Source organism: Leguminivora glycinivorella, chromosome 1 (assembly GCF_023078275.1).
Source record: "Leguminivora glycinivorella isolate SPB_JAAS2020 chromosome 1, LegGlyc_1.1, whole genome shotgun sequence".
NCBI classification, from domain to species: domain Eukaryota; kingdom Metazoa; phylum Arthropoda; class Insecta; order Lepidoptera; family Tortricidae; genus Leguminivora; species Leguminivora glycinivorella.
In genome coordinates, this window is record NC_062971.1 from 17,159,177 (window position 1) to 17,178,902 (window position 19,726).

The 19,726-nt window shown below is 38.9% G+C and overlaps 1 protein-coding gene across 2 annotated transcripts in view; it reads right to left on the bottom strand.

The window, feature by feature from the left end:
- Positions 1–19,726, bottom strand: part of LOC125232585 (transcription factor p65) — a 55,217-nt gene that overhangs the window by 17,333 nt on the left and 18,158 nt on the right. For both annotated transcript variants that reach the window (XR_007177765.1, XM_048138314.1), the window contains exons 2-4: positions 15,337–15,402; positions 5,560–5,716; positions 1,348–1,500 (exon numbers count right to left, since the gene is read on the bottom strand). Coding sequence is in view for 1 of the 2 variants with exons in the window: in XM_048138314.1 (XP_047994271.1) it covers positions 1,348–1,500; positions 5,560–5,716; positions 15,337–15,402 (376 nt within the window). In the remaining variant the exon portion in view is untranslated. The remainder of the gene's footprint in view (positions 1–1,347; positions 1,501–5,559; positions 5,717–15,336; positions 15,403–19,726) is intronic.

The window sequence follows — 19,726 nt, forward strand, 5'->3', positions numbered from 1 at the left end:
ATCGTTGTTTGCTTGCCTTTTTAGGGTTCCGTAGTCAACTAGGAACCCTTATAGTTCCGCCATGTCTGTCTGTCCGTCCGTCCGCGGATAATCTCAGTAACTTAGCACTAGAAAGCTGAAATTTGGTACCAATATGTATATCAATCACGCCGACAAAGTGCAAAAATAAAAAATGGGAAAAAATGTTTTAGTATGGTACCCCCCCTACATGTAAAGTGGGGGCTGATATTTTTTTTTTCATTACAACCCCAACGTGTGATATATTGTTGGATAGGTATATAAAAATGAATAAGGGTTTACTAAGATCGTTTTTTGATAATATTAATATTATCGGAAATAATCGCTCCTAAAGGAAAAAAAGTGCGTCCCCCCCCTCTCTAACTTTTGAACCATATGTTTAAAAAATATGAAAAAAATCACAAAAGTAGAACTTTATAAAGACTTTCTAGGAAAATTGTTTTGAACTTGATAGGTTCCGTAGTTTTTGAGAAAAATACGGAAAACTACGGAACCCTACACTGAGCGTGGCCCGACACGAACTTGGCCGGTTTATATATTTACGTTTGCAATAAAGTATAAGCAAAATGGAAAAAATTGTAAGCGATAATGCAAGGAAGTACTTTTTACCCTAACGAACATAGCGTCGAGATACTGGCTATGTGGGTTGTATGAAGTTTCCCCAGTATAAATATTTATACATACATATTCGTACTTACTACCTACGCTGTGGTCGCTGTGTAACAATTCTACAATCATTGCAAGAATTTCTTTTAAAACAATAGTAATATGTGTAAGGTACAGTCAGCCAAAAAGTGGTTTACCACTTTTCAATCAATAGAGTCGAAAACTGGTAAACCACTTTCTTGGCTGACCGTACAGCAAATAGATCAGTTACAATCCCCCCCCCCCCCCCCCCCGTCGAGAATTGCCCCGCTTTACCTTAATGGAAATAATCGCGGACAGATGTACCTACAAAGAAACCTACGGATCCAAATGAAAATCTTATTTTTTGTAAACGTTTCAATAAGAATACTTTTATTACGCGGGCGAAGCCGCGGGTAAAAGCTAGTAACATTAATAAAGCCCGGAAAAACGCCTGTCCTTTAGATGTTTCTAACCAGTTCTTTACAAATTAAAAATTAGATTCCTATTTATCTATATCAGCGTTTAAATAGTTAATCCCTATAACATCTCTACTGTGTACGAACAGTCTAACGACATATAAATGGGTCTTAAATTATGGCTATGATTTCAAAAAGGCGGGCGTTTTCCCAAGCCTTGAACATTAAAAATTTTGGTGGGAAGCTTAGATAGGTTATTCTGGTGTAAAGCCCAGTCAGATGTTACCTGTAAGGTTTATCTCTGGTGACGCACGACACGAGCACGACGAAGCGGCCCGTGTAGCCGACCACCTCAATGGTGGGGTATGTCTTCTTCTCCGGCGTACTGTGCACGCCGGGAATGGAGCCTGCTGACCGTCCTTCACACTCATATCGAAACCTGTACACAATACCTAACAATTAATTAAATGCTGTAATACTTATTATTGGAGTTAATAGTAATATTTGTCACATCTAAAATGCCATGAGATTTTGGCGGAGAGATGCCGGGACTGCCGGGACAACCAGGCAGGACACATTTCTCAGCAACTGGGCGGATGCGGCTTTTAATCATTTACATACATATACACCAAGGATTCGCTTTTCGTAATGAATTTAAAAGTTGAGTTACCAACAGTGGTAGTTCAGTTTCCATCAGGCGGAACGTATGCTTGTTTGCCACCGACGTAGTATAAAAAAAAGTACACTCAAGGACTATTGTTGAGCCATTTAGGTGTCACACTACTTTTGTTATTTTAATAGCTAAGATATGACGTGTCCAATATAAAACGAACTAAAAGAGGATAAACAATTAAAATCCGTGACCGTGCCAACATCACTAAACAAAGGAAACGTATACAAACACAGTTAAATATCTGATGATCATTCCTAACGTTCCTAGTTCACTGTTCTTAGTAAGTAGTACCTAACAGTCAAACAGATAGATAACCTGCTTCAATGATGTGTGCCTGTGTTAAAATCAGCAACAGAAACTTAACCTTTTGTCGGCAAAATACTTCAAACTACTATTCTATTTGTACCGTGGAACAAAGTCGTGACAAGTCAAAACTGTAGTAAACATACAATCATCGACAGAGTGAGATAGGCGCGCCAATTACCAGCCATTGACAGAAGCCTTTATTACTGCCATTACAGGTAAATTATCGCTTTTTTCTATCGCTTGCCTTCCGATACTTCCTATATTTTTCCTGTTTGCTAGCTTAATACCCGCGGCACTGCATGGCTGACGCGTATTAGCTATATACCTACTCATTTTTTTTTTACTTTGTACTGACATCAGCAAAGTTAGCTGACCGTTTGTAGACCTTAATAAAATCAGATAACGCGTAATGTGTGTTGCCATCAGTATTTAGCACTATTAAGCGGCGTATCGGCTAACGAACCCAAGGTAGTTTGTTATTAATTAAAGAATCATTGATAACAATTAATTGACGACCAGTCTACCTAGCCTAGAGGTTAGTGATCCTGCTTGCTTGCTACGTCGATGGTCCTGGGTTTGGATCCCGGTAAGGAATTTATTTGTATGATGAGCATAGAAATTTGTTCTGAGTAATGGTGGTCGTATAATTAATTGTATGAGAATTCATTTATTATACACGTACTTTACATTGACCCCAAACCCCAAGGTATTTCAAGGTTGAAAACTTTGAATTGACATTATCATCACTACCAAAATATAAATAACAGAACTACCAACTAATAATTTGATGTAAGCCCGAATGTACGAATACCATCTGCTGCAATGTCTGTGGTCGAATGTAAATCTGCGCGCCGTGAGATGTAGGACACATTAAAGGTTCGAAATGAAATGAAATGAAATATTTATTTTCCAAGTATTTATTTTTTCCAAGTAAATACTTGGAAAATAAATATTTCATTTCATTTCATTGGCCACTCATAGGGCGCTTTGATAGCGTAGCGTTAGCGGAGCGAATGCGAGCGATACGCTCGCGCCGTCACACATAACATGCACACACACACACAGCGCGCATTGTGAGCAGACTTGTTTGAATATGAATTAAATGTTAAGCATTTCGCTAATTGTTTTATTCCAAAATGTTGTTTTAATTTCTTATGTGTCATTCAAAACTTATTAGAAGTTTACAGTTGCAATGCGCCGCCGATCTGCTTTGAATACGCTCGCAACCTGCTCCGTCCGGCGCACCGCCATCATTGCGCTCCGCTAACGCTGCGCTCTCAAAACGCGCGTGTGTGGCCGAGCTTTTAGGCCCGATTTAGACGGCGTGCGAACTTGCATGCGATTTTAGTTACATTGAGGTTACTGTCAGGAACGGAACTCTTTTCTTGGGTCTGGTTCTAGACTTTCCAGAACGATGCGAACTGTCAATCGAACTCATTTGTATTTATACACAGTTGTCATGTAGCTTACAAAATAATATTGAATAAAGTTTATTAATTAATTACTTGTTTCAATATATAACAATTACATTCAATTGTGCGCAGCCATCAAATACCGCAATGTAATAAAACTCGTATGCGAGTTCTCGTACCGTCTAAATGGGCCCTAAGTGCGTTTTCACATTATCCGATCCGATATCGGATGTCGGACCGATATCCCATACATTACAGGCGCCATCTTGGATTTTTTCTATTGAAATCCTTCCGACATCCGATATCGGATCGGATAATGTGAAAACGGTCTAAGACTACGAGTAGTTACTAGTTTCCACATTATAAGAGTCAGTCACTAATCATTACATCTGGCGACAAAGGTATAGGCCTGATAATCCCCCAGGCTATTTATTATAACTAATGTTCAAGTAGGTATCTATTTATTAGTAAAGAAAGATTGCTTCATTTATGAGATTTTTCTGTAATTCCGAAATTATCCCAAAATAACCAGTGCAGATCCGATCAATACGTACCGATGTGATGTCGTAAAATGAAACGTCAAGCCTCAGCCATCTGGAAACGATCTACCACTTTTAAGCTAACAAACGAAAATTAAAGGCCAATAAAACCTTTTTATTGTATATTGTAAAAAAAAACGTAGGTTTTAGTTTTAGGTCAGTCTGATTACTTACGGAAGTAAAAATGTGGTCGCTCACACGCTTGACGCTAGGTTTCATAAAAAGCTTAAAATCAATGGAGCGAATTATGCTCAGGGTTTCTCTACAAGACTGAATGAACCAAAGTTGTTTACATACCTACCTCAGAGAAGTATTAAGGAGCCTAAAGTGGCAGTGGGCGCGCAAATAGTTCGTATGACCGATAGCCGATGGGACAGATAGACTGAGAAGGCGCGAACAGGAAAACCCACTACCCAACCAAACCCACCCACCAGCAAAAGAAAACCCACAAAAACACGTTCTCACGATCTGGTTAAGGAGGACGCAAGGACCAGATGTATGATAGCAGTGCAAGGTCGTTGTTGAGATCCCTGGGGATATCTATGTCAAATTTAGAGATAACTGAAACGTGCATTGCCTACTTTATCTTCAGATTATGCTTATAGGTAGGTACCTACCTAATGTAGATAAGTACTCGCTGGTATCAATACTATCAATATTGCAGTTTTGATTATGATTATGTCATGGGTTGGTTGGTTCAGTGATTAAACCCAGATCAAACCCAGAACCGTGACAAAGTAGTATCATAACAAAAACAAAATGTTAAATCACAATGGGCCTCCAAATCTAAACATATTGTGAAAGTAGGTATCGGAGCCAGAAAGTTAGCAAGTTAGCAACAGTTATGTCAATATGATTTCATAGGTATCTACATATTATGTACATGAACTTAATACCGTTGTTCATCATTATTTACCAAATATTTTGGAAATGTTAACTTGAGATTGGCGAGATTGCCCCTTATAGCGAAGCCAAATAATTAAATGTGTGCATATCGCAACAAATTAATAAACGACATTAATATAAACAATTATACATAGGGTTTCAGACTTTTAGTGTACCCTTTCTCTACAATTTGCAGTCTCAATGACGCCGCTGACATAATCGCCTCTGAAATATCCGAGACGTGAAATAGTTGTATGACGGCAGGGTGTATAAATACTGCGGTACGTCACTGAGGGACGTCGCGTCTAGTCCGACGACCGAAGCGCGGCAATGATGAATGCACGAGCCGTCGCGTCATGCGTACTGATAAAACATGATACGTAATCCTTTATAACTTCCTCATGAGATTTGTTATGTTAATAGTAAGCACTCCAAACTGGAGCATGTTTAATTAATTTTACTTAGGATTAATCTCACTGATTACTTGAGGAGTTCGGATAAGTGAACATATTAGAAATTAAGATCGAACGTAAACTTTGTTAATGACTTAAAAATTTACTTTCTTAGAATAGCGGACTGGCAAATATCAAATGACATTTCGTACATATGCTCCGAAAACTCATTGGTGACGTTCGGATTGAACCTCGCACACACAGCATTTGATTGTATTAACTTAAACTTACCGCAACGATTTGCCGGCCGGCTGCTCGATGATACGCACGTAGGGCATCTTGGGAGCCCCGGTAGGCTGCGGCGCCGTCGGCGGTGCCACTGCCGGCTGCCGGTACATCTCCTCCACGCCGACGCCGAACGTCGGGTCCGCTATCGAGATGGCATGTACTGGGCAACAAAAAAATTTACGTGAGAATTCTTTATCGATTCGTACTTTCGCCATCAGACATATCTGAGCAATAGATGTGAGTTGAGATATTATGAGAGTTTTGACCGCTCCGATATATGTGATAGCGACTGTGCTGCAATTGCTGCAAAGGGTAGGTATAAAATAGACTATTGCTGGGTCACATTCTCACAAATGCACATCAAACTTGTAACTTTGGTAACTTTGTTAAACTCGACCCAGGCCCCGTAGCCGAATGGCATTTCTGCGACACGAAACGCCACAAAAACGCTGCAGAAAATGTAGTCTGGCTTTGTCGCGCCAATACGCAAGAGCGATAGAGATAGACAGCTACGAAAGAGATATTATCGTGACGTGAGCGTTTCGTGAGCGTTTGTGCATTCGGCTACGCACACTGGAGTGTTAAGATATAAGTGCAGCTTTAGTTGTCAATGTTGTATACATATTATTTACAATTTTTCGATATGTTTAGCATTTTTTTTATTTTTATATACTTGACTTGAACAGTAAACCGGCACAAACTATAACCGACACAAATTAGTGTTTTATTTAATGATAATACTCACGTATGGAGTCAATGTACCAGTAATAATAACCCATTTCACACAAACAATAGATATCACATAGAAACTAACCATGACGCACGGTAAACTTTGTGTCACTAAAATTATTACGGAATAACTTATTGTCACATTTTTGCACTCTCACACCAACGGACCATCCAACCAGTCGATCAACATAATACTGAATCAATGATAGTAACAACAAAGTATAAAAACCATCATAGTGGTCGCTTACGCCTCTTGGACAAACCGCGGGTTTTCCCCGACCGGTTGAATGGGAAAATGTTACAAAATCCACGTAATATTCAATACCCAGTGATCGACTGCGCGTGCCTACGTAATAAACTTACTATAATAAAAGATAATTTGCATATTTATTTCCCGCACGAATAAATGGCTTGTTTATGCTAATATTTTCTCATCATCATCATCATCATTTCAGCCATTAATCGCCCACTGCTGAGCATAGGCCTCCCTTCGTGTACGCCACATATCCCGGTCCTGGGCTAATCTCATCCAGAAGTGCCCCGCAGTTTTTCTATAAGTAACTAAAATTGGCGCTGATACGTATTTATATATTTTCCCAATCCTACCACACACTTCATCTGTCATATAAGTAGAATATCATTGGAATTGATACTAACAGCTTCAGATTGCTAGGTTACTGCCGGTGCGCCTCATTACGGTTATTGATAGTGCTCATTGCACAAGGTCTGGCTTGAGTATGTGGAGGAACTAGGTTGCAAAGGGATTGCCAGTTGCCTCGGTGTCGTGTCGGTCTGTCATCCGCAAACGTAAGCCTTGAGCCAGCGAAGACCGTACGCGTGCACGAGACCCATTCATAGTGTGGACGTAAGACGTGTTTTGTATCATTTTACGTTTATATTTTATTTACTTAAAGTTGACGACTTCGTAGCCCTCCTCTTGAATTTTAGATATCTTGGATTATTAAATTACTATTTCAGATTGCTAGGTTACTGCCGGTGCGCCTCATTACGGTTATTGATAGTGCTCATTGCACAAGGTCTGGCTTGAGTATGTGGAGGAACTAGTTTGCAAAGGGATTGCCAGTTGCCTCGGTGTCGGTCTGTCATCCGCAAACGTAAGCCTTGAGCCAGCGAAGACCGTACTCGTGCACGAGACCCATTCATAGTGTGGACGTAAGCCGTGTTTTGTATCATTTTACGTTTATATTTTATTTACTTAAAGTTGACGACTTCGTAGCCTCCTCTGGAATTTTAGATAGGCAACTATTTAAATGAGCACCAAAAAAAGTTTTGGTACCCCAACCATTGCGACCAAAAAAAGTAGTTGAGCACCAAAATAATGTTACTTAAAATTATACAACTGCCACCAGTTTTAGTAAACCGTTTACATTAAATAGTAAAGTAGCACCAAAAATAGTAAATGAGCACCAGATTTTGAGCCCCAAATTAATGCACTTTTGTAACCTAAATAAATAATGGATTACCAAAAAATATGCATATAGGTATATTACCAAATATAATAACACCAAATTTAGTAGCTCCTCACGATAAACCCCCTGCACACCGCACCTCATGCACAGCGCTTTTGACCAGTCTCATGAGACAGCGAAGCGATCCATAAATAGACGAACTGCTCCTAAAAAGTGGGTTAGGTTAGGTTAGAACTGCGACCAGCATACAAACGAACTGCTACCAAAAAGTGGTTAGGTTAGGTTAGAACAGCGACCCCTACACAGACGAACTGCTACTAAAAAGTGGGTTGGGTTAGGTTAGAACTGCGACCTCTACACAGACGAACTGCTACCAAAAAGTGGGTTAGGTTAGATTAAAACTGCGATCCATACACAGACGAACTGCTACCAAAAAGTGGGTTAGGTTAGGTTAGAACTGTGACCCACACACAGACGGACTGCTACCAAAAAGTCGGTTAGGTTAGGTTAGAACTGCGACCCCCCACAAAGACAAACTGCTACCAAAAAGTGGGTTAGGTTAGGTTAGAACTGCGACCCCTACACAGACGAACTGCTACGAAAAAGTGGGTTAGGTTAGATTAGAACTGCGATCCATACACAGACGAACTGCTACCAAAAAGTGGGTTAGGTTAGGTTAGAACTGTGACCCACACACAGACGAACTGCTACCAAAAAGTCGATTAGGTTAGAACTTCGACCCCCCACAAAGACAAACTGCTACCAAAAAATGGGTTAGGTTAGGTTAGAACTGTGACCCCTACACAGACGAACTGCTACCAAAAACTGGGTTAGGTTAGGTTAGAACTGCGACCCCTATACAGACGAACTGCTACCAAGAAGTGGGTAAGGTTAGGTCAGAACTGCGACCCCTACACAGACGAACTGCAACAAAAAGTGGGTTAGGTTAGGTTAGAACTGCGACCCGCACACAGACGAACTGCTACCAAAAAGTGGGTTAGGTTAGGTTAGAACTGCGACCCCTACACAGACGAACTGCTACCAAAAACTGGGTTGGGTTAGGTTAGAACTGCGACCGCTACACAGACGAACTGCTACCAAAAAGTGGGTTAGGTTAGGTTAGAACTGCGACCCCCACACTGACGAACTGCTACCAAAAAGTGGGTTAGGTTTAGGTTAGGTAAGAACTGCGACCCCTACTCAGACGAACTGCTACCAAAAACTGGGTTAGGTTAGGTTAGAATAGAACTGAGACCCCTACACAGACGAACTGCTACCAAAAAGTGGGTTAGGTTAGAACTGCGACCCCCACACAGACGAACTGCTACCAAAAAGTAGGTTAGGTTAGGTTTGAACTGCGACCCATACACAGACGAACTGCTACCAAAAAGTGGGTTAGGTTAGTTTAGAACTGCGACCCGTATACAGATAAACTGCTACAATAAGTGGGATTGGTTAGGGCAGAACTGCGACCCCCCCACACAGACTACTTTTAGGCCAATAGTATTTGAGTATCATGTTGTAATAAAATGCGGTAACAACATTGGTGCTCATTAATTATTTTTGGGATGACAACGATTATTTTGGGTGTTATGTACTTTAATAGCACGGCAAAATCTTACAATTTTGGTTTCCATTTACATTAAAATGGTGTTTTAATGTTGGTGATCATTTTACAATTTTTGGGTAATTAGTTATTATTTCTTTAACAAAAGTTACAATATTTGGTTATCATTTTTCATTAAATTGGTACACTGATTTTGGTGCTCATTTACTAAAATTGGTGCTAGAATGGATTTTATTTGGTGTGAAATGTTACTAAATTAGGTGCTCAGTTAAACATAAGCCTTTTAGATATCTTGAATTATTAATTTACATTTTTTTCGTTGGAAAACGAATTGATTACAAATTACAACTGAATGTCGCCCCTGTGGTGATGGGTTAAGAAATAAGAATATCACCACCCCCATCCTCCCGTGGATGTCTTGAAGTCGACTATGGGGGATATGGATTCAATTTTGGTGTATATCACTCATGTGCTCTCCTTATTACTCGTGTAAGCCTTTGAACCATGCATGGCCATGCCATCTCGCTATTCCAGCGCGGGGCCATCGTGTAGAGAGACTAGATGAGACTTTATTGAGACAGGGACAGGGAGCAATGGTCATTTGACATACAATACGTTAGTGTTCACCAGCATATAGCGTCATCAGTTGGCTTCAATGATTTTGTAGATCATTCATTCGTCAAGCCTTATTCGTCACAGCCATGCATGAGACAACGTTTGTGGAAATGACACAGAAAATCTTTTCACAGGACATTTCCTTTTTAAAATAGCATTAAAGCTCGGCCACACATACGCGTTTTGAAAGAGCAGCGTTAGCGTAGCGCAATGATAGCGGTGCGCCGGACGGAGCAGATTGCGAACGTTTTCAAAGGCGCCGCCGATCCGCACGCGTTCTGCACATGGTAACTTCTAAGCCTATATTTTGCAACTGTTAAACTGCTAATAAGTATTGAATGACACATAAGAAATCAAAACAATATATTGGAATAAAACAATTAGCTAAATGGTTAACATTAATCCATATTCAGACAAGTCCGCTCACAATGCGCGCTGTGTGTGCTCCGCTAACGCTATTGGCTACGTGCACGACAATTACGCCCACTACCATGTGAACTTGAAGTGGAAAATGACAAAAAATGACATGTAAACAAACATTATATTTTAACGATTTTTCGTTAATTTTAAATAAATCGAATAACAAGAGCTACTATTTCAAGTGTAATTTAGGTAGATAGATTATAAAGACATGGATATAATACCAAAAATCAGTTTCCAAAGCATTACTCACGGTATAAACTTCCAACCCCAGACTACAGAAAGAGTCAATAAATTGGTGCTGGCAGGGCATATAAAGAATCTTGAAGAACATAGGAGTAATGGTACAAGTTCTTCGAGCTAGTGATATGGTATTCGCTAAACCTCCGTCCCGTTAATGCCATATAAAACAAATCTAAACGTAAGTACCTAGTCATGTCCGCGGCCGCAGAAATATCCGACACGGGCCTATTCCCAGGCTAGGCCTGAATCTTTAAGCATAATCTTTTACGGTAGGAAAAATACTAACAGCGTATTGAACAATATTAGGTAAACAAAGCTTAAATATAATTTATTATAATGGTTTGTTTTGACATGTCACTTACGTTTTCTTTTCACTGTAGCTATCCATTTAGTTCTTTGATCCAATTTCCAGTGTGCTCTAAGAAACGCATAGAACGTGCAACGACTATTTATGCCATTATTTTTACAATTAACAACGAAACAACATTGATGCCCCATATCAAACATTACACATTGTATTATATTTTATGAGTTTTGATAGATGACAACCACAATCAGTGTCGATTTTGACCACCGCAAGCACTGCGATCGCTTTGCTTACCCCCTCCATGCACTTCGCACGAAGCCAATAGGCTACTTGACTCTTTTTTACAGTTTGTCTTATATTATTACTTACTGTCCAATTAACCGAAAAAAAATATCACTATATTTTATTATGACTTATAAACCGCAAAAATTTTTTTTTTCAAACATGGTATGAAATATTGATGTTATGTGCCTTATAATTGGCAGCGAAGTATGACGTTGCAGGTGCGGCTAGGACGATTGATAGATAATGGAATTTCATACAAACCTTGCAGGCCAAGGCCGGCAAAGTCCTCTTTTTAGGGTTCCGTAGTCAACTAGGAACCCTTAGGCAGCGTTCCCACTTATACGTCGCGTGTCTCGGGGCGCGCAACGGGCGTCCGCGCCACGCCGCTTCAGTGTAATTCAAAAAACGTCTCCTCAGTACATTTTGTATAGGAAGGACGTAAGGCGCGCCGCCACGCCGCCACGCCACCTGGGGCGCGTCTTACGTCTTTCCTATACAAAATGTACTGAGGAGACGTTTTTTGAATTACACTGAAGCGGCGTGGCGCGGACGCCCGTTGCGCGCCCCGAGACACGCGACGTATAAGTGGGAACGCTGCCTTATAGTTTCGCCATGTCTGTCTGTCTGTCCGTCCGTCCGTCCGTCCGCGGATAATCTCAGTAACCGTTAGCACTAGAAAGCTGAAATTTGGTACCAATATGTATATGAATCACGCCGACAAAGTGCAAAAATAAAAAATGGAAAAAAATGTTTTATTAGGGTACCCCCCCTACATGTAAAGTGGGGGCTGAAATTTTTTTTCATTCCAACCCTAACGTGTGATATATTGTTGGATAGGTATTTAAAAATTAATAAGGGTTTGCTAAGATCATTTTTTGATAATATTAATATTCTCGGAAATAATCGCTCCTAAAGGAAAAAAAAGTGCGTCCCCCCCCTCTAACTTTTGAACCATATGTTTAAAAAATATGAAAAAAATCACAAAAGTAGAACTTTATAAAGACTTTCTAGGAAAATTGTTTTGAACTTGATAGGTTCAGTAGTTTTTGAGAAAAATACGGAAAACTACGGAACCCTACACTGAGCGTGGCCCGACACGCTCTTGGCCGGTTTTTTTAATTTCCAAACACAGATAATTGTGACATAACATCCAGGTATTTAGCCAATTTAAAAAAAAACTATAAGGGGCTTTATAGACGTGCCGACTGCAACTGGTACGGGCCCTAGACAATATTTGATTTTGGGTGCGTTTTCATACAAAAAAAAATTTTTTTCGTTTTTTTTTGAATTTTTTTTAACTTTTTGTTTTTTTATAAGCGTATACGGGTATCAAAGGGGAACGAAAATTCGATTATTTTTGCGCTACGACGCACCGTTTAGGAGATACAGCCATCCAAAGTTACTATTTTCAGGAGACTTTACTATTTATTTCATAAAGTTGTATTTTAACGCCGATGTTTGAAAAAGCACTATACATACCTCGGCGGGAAATGGGGTTGCCCGCCTTTGTCCCTACTTTTATCAATTTCGAAGCCTCTGTATAAAATGTAATGTACTATTTAAATACATTTACGTAATCAGGCAAAAACAACATCAGCCATGTCATCTATAGATTTTCTGTGAATGAAGTAATTCAGTGCGAAAACAACACTTTCTGAGACTTTAAGTACGAGCCATAATACTTATTTGTTATTTGTTATAACAAATTGAAAAACGGGGTGAAAGTTGTATTTTGAACCACGAGCCGAGTGTTCGGAATCCTGAACACGACGAAAGTAAATACATTTGCACCCGAGTGTAACACAAAACTTTTCCCCTCACTATAGCGAGGAAACTACAACCAAAAAAATGCGTTTATCGCTGCTTCCAGTAGTAGTTCCACAGGTGGTAAATCATCTTTATTACTAGATTCACCTACTTTTATCAATGATAAAGCAGTTAATTCGACTTTATTCAAGGTCAAATTACTTTACCCACTAGTGGATAAAATGCGTTTTTACCCGCTAGTATTAAAGGACAAAACACGTGTTTCCGAGCTAGTGAGGGGAAAAAAAAATTACTCACGTTTTTGAATTAAAAATACGTAGTCACCGTAAACATTTAATACCCAAAATCATTAAATATTGGTTTCTTATGTCAAATATTACAGAAGACAATCATTTATTGTGCCAAATTAAATATGAGTCTAGTAGCCTATTACGCTATCAAAACGTGTGGCCGATCCTTTAAGCACGAAACACACAGACCGCGGGCGCGGGCGGGTGCGTGCGTCTGCGGGCCCGCCGCGCGTTGTGTTAGCCAGTTTATAATGTACATCCACACACAGAGCGCGGGGGTGTGTAATGATTGGTATAACTTTTTTTGGTATAGTAACATTTGATATAACAACATTTGGTATATATTTAAAGGATATAATCACTCATTAGACATAATTAACATTTGGTATAACAACAAAATATCTAATTTTATTTTGTATAATCATTATTTCGTATAACACTTATTTACAATAACCGTTATATGGTATAATTATCTATTGATATACTACTAGTATGTATTATATAATATATAACTAGCAAACAGTATAAAACATTTCATGAATTCATTTTATTCTTTTTTGAAGGGACCATAGTTCTAACCTAACCTAACCTACTTTTCTGATGATAGCAGTACATAAAATTAAGGGTCACAGTTCTAACCTAACCTAACCTATTTTTCTGGTAGAAGCTCGTTGTGTGTTGGGGTCACAGTTCCAACACTTCTAACCTAATCTACTTTTCTGGTAAATGATGGATCTATTTTTTTATTCTAACTGTGTTTTAGAAGAAATTAGTGTTATACAATTAATTTATTATTGGAAATAAGTGTTATACTCAAAGTATGTTATAATAAATGTTATTCGAAAAAATGATCATTATATCAAATAAGAATTATACAATTTGTTGGTATATTATTTGTTGTTATATGATTCAATTATTATATCAAATGATCGTTATTACGTCTAAAAATATATCAAAAAAAGTTATATCGATCGTTACGCACCCAATGCGCGGGCGGGTGCGTGTATCAGCCACACGCGCCCGTCGTCGCACGCGCCCGCGCCACAGACCGAGAGCGGGTAACGGGCGGTCGCTTTTTTCGTTATTCCTTGGTTTGCGTATGAGCTCACACACAGCGGGCGTGCGCGGGTCGGGGGGATAGATAAGTCCGAACTCTAGCTGTAAACAAGCCATTTCTGGCTTAGCAGTTAAGTAACACGAAACTCTGCGCATAACTTAAGATTTAGTACTTTAATAAAAAAAAAAAAATTGCTGCCGACGGTCGATGGCGGTGAGAACCCGCGTCGGGCCCGCCGCGGCCGCCGCCGTGCCCGCGCTCTGTGTGAAGGGTTTGAAAAACGCGCCCGCCTGCTAGGTCCCGCGCCCGCAGTCTGTGTGTTTCGCGCTTTAAAGTAAACATCTACGTATTCGACCGCGACAATTGTTTTTTTTTTTAATTTCTATTCAATTCAATGATGGAATTGATAGATATTTGACATGTTATAAATAGTACAAAAACGTCGGTCACAGATCGAAGAGATGCATTTCCATTTGACCACTGCGGCGTTGGTTCCGGCATCAGGGACAAAGGAAAATGAATCCTTCATCTTTATGCCAGACGTGAGGACAGATTGAATTTGAACAAATCAATAATCATATACATATGCTCCCAGAATGAACAAATGGGAATTTAAATATCCTTACCATCCGAGCCTGTACCTACTCGTTGGGCGGACAAATGGGAACACACCAGCATTCCGCTTGTAATTTTTAAGCCGGCAATCTACTTTCCGTAACGTGCTCCCCTAATGCGTTCTAATTCTAACTGTGACTGATTGTAGTTTTCGTGACGTCGCGTCGTCGTTAGGTAGGTATGCAAAATTCGACACGCTTGGTTGGCATGCACCGGGGATGCAGCTACATACATGCTAAATAAATCTAGTTTTTATGGTCTGTTCTTTACGTATAGGAAAATTGAGTCAAAAGTAAAATGTCCCACATTGGTGCTTGCAATAAGGACTTTTTGACAGGTTATTCATATATAAAGATACAAGAAAACCTAGTTTTTCTGGTAAACGAGAAAGTAAGACCTTTGACTAGGTTTCGACTCAATGAATCCTAATACTGGTTTTACAAAACAATACTTACACACTTCACTTATGTTCAGGTCGGGGGGAGCCTCTTCGTCATTGTGCGCTACACCCTGCAGGGCGTCTGTGAAGAAAACAGAATCACTCTTACTAAACTTTGTTTACCTAGTTTGGGTTTTCTCTTATTTCTCCTATTATATTGACATATAATTAGGTGCCGTAAAAATTTAAGTAAAAATATTCCATAAAGACCAAAAATGTAGAGGAGTGTAATATGAAAGTGAATGAATTAAGTAATTCTATAAGACGTTAATGGTGTTCCCACACTGGCTGTTATATATGTTATATGATTTGTACAGTCATCAGAGGCGTAATGTGCTAATCAATGTGTCAGAAATACCGTGGCTAAGTCTACATACGGTCTCCCAGACCCTATAGAATTAAACTACTATGTCGAGACAAATTTACAATAACTTGACTTCATAGTGCAGGTGTTGTACGGACAGAATCCAACAGAGAATAAAGCATGCAGCGTGCTGAACTTCACATTGGAGAAATATGACAACGTCACAATCGTACAGCCTGGCAATAATTGCTGGTGGAGGATTTTGGAGAAGGGTTCATTTTTACAGTAAAATTTGCTGCCTGCTAAAAGCTCGGCCACACATGCGCGTTTTGATAGCGTAGTCGGAGCGGTAGCGGAGCGTCAGCGGAGCGCAACGATAGCGGTGCGCCGGACGAACGCTGGCGTTGCGCCCAGCGGACGCCGACGGGAACTAACGAGCGCGGATTGCGAGCCGCCGGCGCACCGCTATCATTGCGCTCCGCTAACGCTACGCTATCAAAACGCTTTATGTGTGGCGGAGGCTTAAATGTTGAATGAAGAACAGATTTGTTAATTATTTTAAGCATTGTTTTTTTAAATACATATTATAGGACATTTTTACACAGATTAGCTGAGTCGCACGGTAAGCTCAAGAAGGCTTGTGTTGCGGGTACTCAGACAACGATATATATAATATACAAATACTTATATACATAGAAAAAATCCATGATTCAGGAACAAATATCTGTGCTCATCACACAAATAAATGCCCTTACCGGGATTCGAACCCAGGACCGCGGCTTAGCAAGTTAGCAGGCAGGTCTCTAGTCACTACGCGCTAGGCCAGACCGATTGTCAAATTTGGTTGAATGGGGGTTGAATGATATAGAGTCCTGGGACCCATTTCTCAAAGCTATAAGTTACAATTTACAAGTGGTTGTCAATGTCTAATATGACTAGTAGGAAAGAGACTTCCGCTTGTAACTTGTAACTTTCAGTTTTGAGAAATGGGCCCCTGTTCGATCATTAAATGTAATGCAGTGATGCGACAGTTCTACAATCAATACAAATAATTTAATTGAATAGCAAACAGTTTTTCCATTAATAACATCTATATATTCTCGAAGCGGAAAATCTAAGGCAATATAAAACCCACGCACACCGCGCATGCATTGCAAAAAGGTCAACAAACTTGCAGCTAAATGTTGCTGTCTAAAATTAGTTCTCAAAAACTCTGCAGATTGTTCTTGTATTATTTTAATAACACACATCTATAATATTATCAAGGATAATTTATATAGGATTGACAATCTTCATACTAAGAATCGTACCTCAATTTATAATAGAGATGGGCCGAATATGGACTTTGCCGAATACGAATATTCGGCCGAACATTCGGTTCAGCTCTTACCGAACCGAACATTCGGCCGAATATTCGGTTACGCCATGTTTTTAAAGCGGGTGTTGAGATTAAAACTATTAAATGATTGATAATGGTTACATATGTTACTACAAGTCTACAACTATGTTCTTATGATTTAGTGGATAACTTAGTTAAAACAACTCTGAACTCTTCTCAACTCTTAAACTACGGTTTTTTTTACATATTTTGACGTATCAATTATGTCTTTTTAGTAGTTCCTTAGAAAGCTACTAAAATAGGAGCTTATAACCCAATGGAATACGTATGATCTTCATTAGTTATTTACTTTGTTTATTCGGTAAATATTCGGCAATGCAACCGCATTATTCGGCCGAATACGAACATTGAAAAACTTGCCGAATTTGCCGAATACCGAATATTTACCGAATATTCGGCCCATCTCTAATTTATATCAATATCTCAAAAAAAAAGACAAAAAACAAAAACTTAATTTCTGACCGGGATTCGAAACCCTGACACCTACGATCTATCTGCGTACATTAGACCGACCTCGTGCGACTGAGCTAAGCGGAATCGATGCGCGCGCGGCGAAATTAAGGACCATATTTTACGTTTACAAATGCGAAAGAAAAACTCATGAAAACTCGAAAATTCGCGTTTTCCGGGATCTAAGGCTACGCTAGATCGATTTTTCACCCCCGAAAACCCCCACATAACAAATTTCAGCGAAATCGTTAGAGCGGTTTCCGAGATCGTCGGTATATATAAATAAATATATAAATAAATAAATAAATAAATAAATAAATATACAATCAATTGCTCGTTTATATATACTATCATATATATATGTACTATCATAATAACTACACTATGAGGCCTACAAATTGATTTTTTTTTATGATAATGTGTATTGACGTGATATATCATGGTATTAAAATGGTGTTCTTATAAAAAATAAAAACACGCAAAAATATTTGAGGAAAACATGATTTAGGCAACTTCCAGGCTGCGAAACAGCGCCATCTAGTTTTAAGCCTAAAAGGCCCATACATTTCAAGAGTACGCTTTTTTGTATGGGCTTTGTTCATACTAAGAATCACACCTCATTTTTTTAGCGCCACCTATTAAATACTATCGTAACTACACTGATGATGCCTACTAATTTCTTTTTTCAAAACGTCTATTGACATGATATCATGATATATGATATTAAAATAAAGAAATATATGTCATTTGTTCTTATAAACATATAAAAACACGCTAAAATATTTGGGGAAAATATGATTTGTTGCCATTTCCAGGCTGCGAAACAGCACCATCTAGTTTTTTAAAGGCCCATACATTTCAGGGGTGCACTTTATTATATAGGCTTTGTCAGTCCCGGTATATATCGTCCTTGATAATTATAAATTTCGTAACAACAAACCATGCGTACAAACCAAGGAAGCAAGATAATTTTTCCGAGTTTGAATTTGGTACCTTCTTTTATTATTATTTTTCTATAAGAATTCACTCGAATGTAATTGGGCCATTTTTTACAAAGTTGTCCACCCCACTTTTTTTGGATTTGGTTTTTAGGGTTCCGTACCAAAAAGGTACAAAAGGAACCCTTATGGCGCCGCTCTGTCTGTCTGTCTAATGTCATTATTAAATATCTCGAGAACTACTTATGCTATCGCTTTGAAATTTGGAATACTTATGAACATCGTTAACCTCTACAAATTGAAAGTATTAATTTTAAATGTATTAATATTAATTACAGAAAATGGCCGAAATTAAAAGGGGGGCAAACTGTAAATACCAAAGTAACTAGGTCAAGTGGGGTATCGTTAGAAAGAGCTCAAACTGTACATATCGAAACTATTTTTTATCATTTTTTGGTTGTAGAAAAAAAATGTTTTTTGAAGGAAAAGGTAAAAAAAGATACCCCCCCCCCCCCTCTCTTTATCTCCGAAGTTTACCAACATACATTTATGAAATTTTCACCAAACATTGCTATTATAATGAATATTACAGTGCTTACTTTTTTTTAATTTATAAAAAACCTTTCAGATTTACATTTTCAATTTCAACACCCTTGCGGGTGTTTACTGTACCTGTATTTTTTAACAAAATTCACGCGCATTAGTTTACTCAATTTGCCGATAGATGTCGCTGTACGTTGAACGCTCATGTCCTATATCGCGATTTTCCTGATATAATGACGTCGGTTCAGGAGCGAGCGTCCTTGCGACATGTCGTAAGTCGTAAGCTATTGAACTCGAATAGTCTTGACTTTATTTGGAGGTTGTCTAATAAAATAACAATAAAATTGTATATTAAAATATTACTTGTTATGTGGGAAATTGAGTCTTGAGGGATTTAGTCAAGTCTGTAGAGTTCTATGAATAATATTTTGATGATTCAACTATTGAAAGTTTGTACGGAACCCTCGGTGAGCGAGTCCGACTCGCACTTGACCGGTTTTTTTTATGTGGTTTCTACTCAGAATCGCGAGCTCATTCAATCCTAATAGGAGAAAAAAGTGTCCAAGGTTTTTTTCCAATTCCGTTACCACTTTTTCATACATTTTGTATGGCGGTAACGGAATGGAAGGTTTGAAAATTGTATGGAAATCTTGGGACAATTTTTTTCTCCTATCAGGATCGAAAGACCTCGCGATTCTGAGTATGAATCCCGTAAAATATACCTATGTTACAAAAAAAGTGGGGTGGACAACTTTGAAAAAAAAAATGGCCC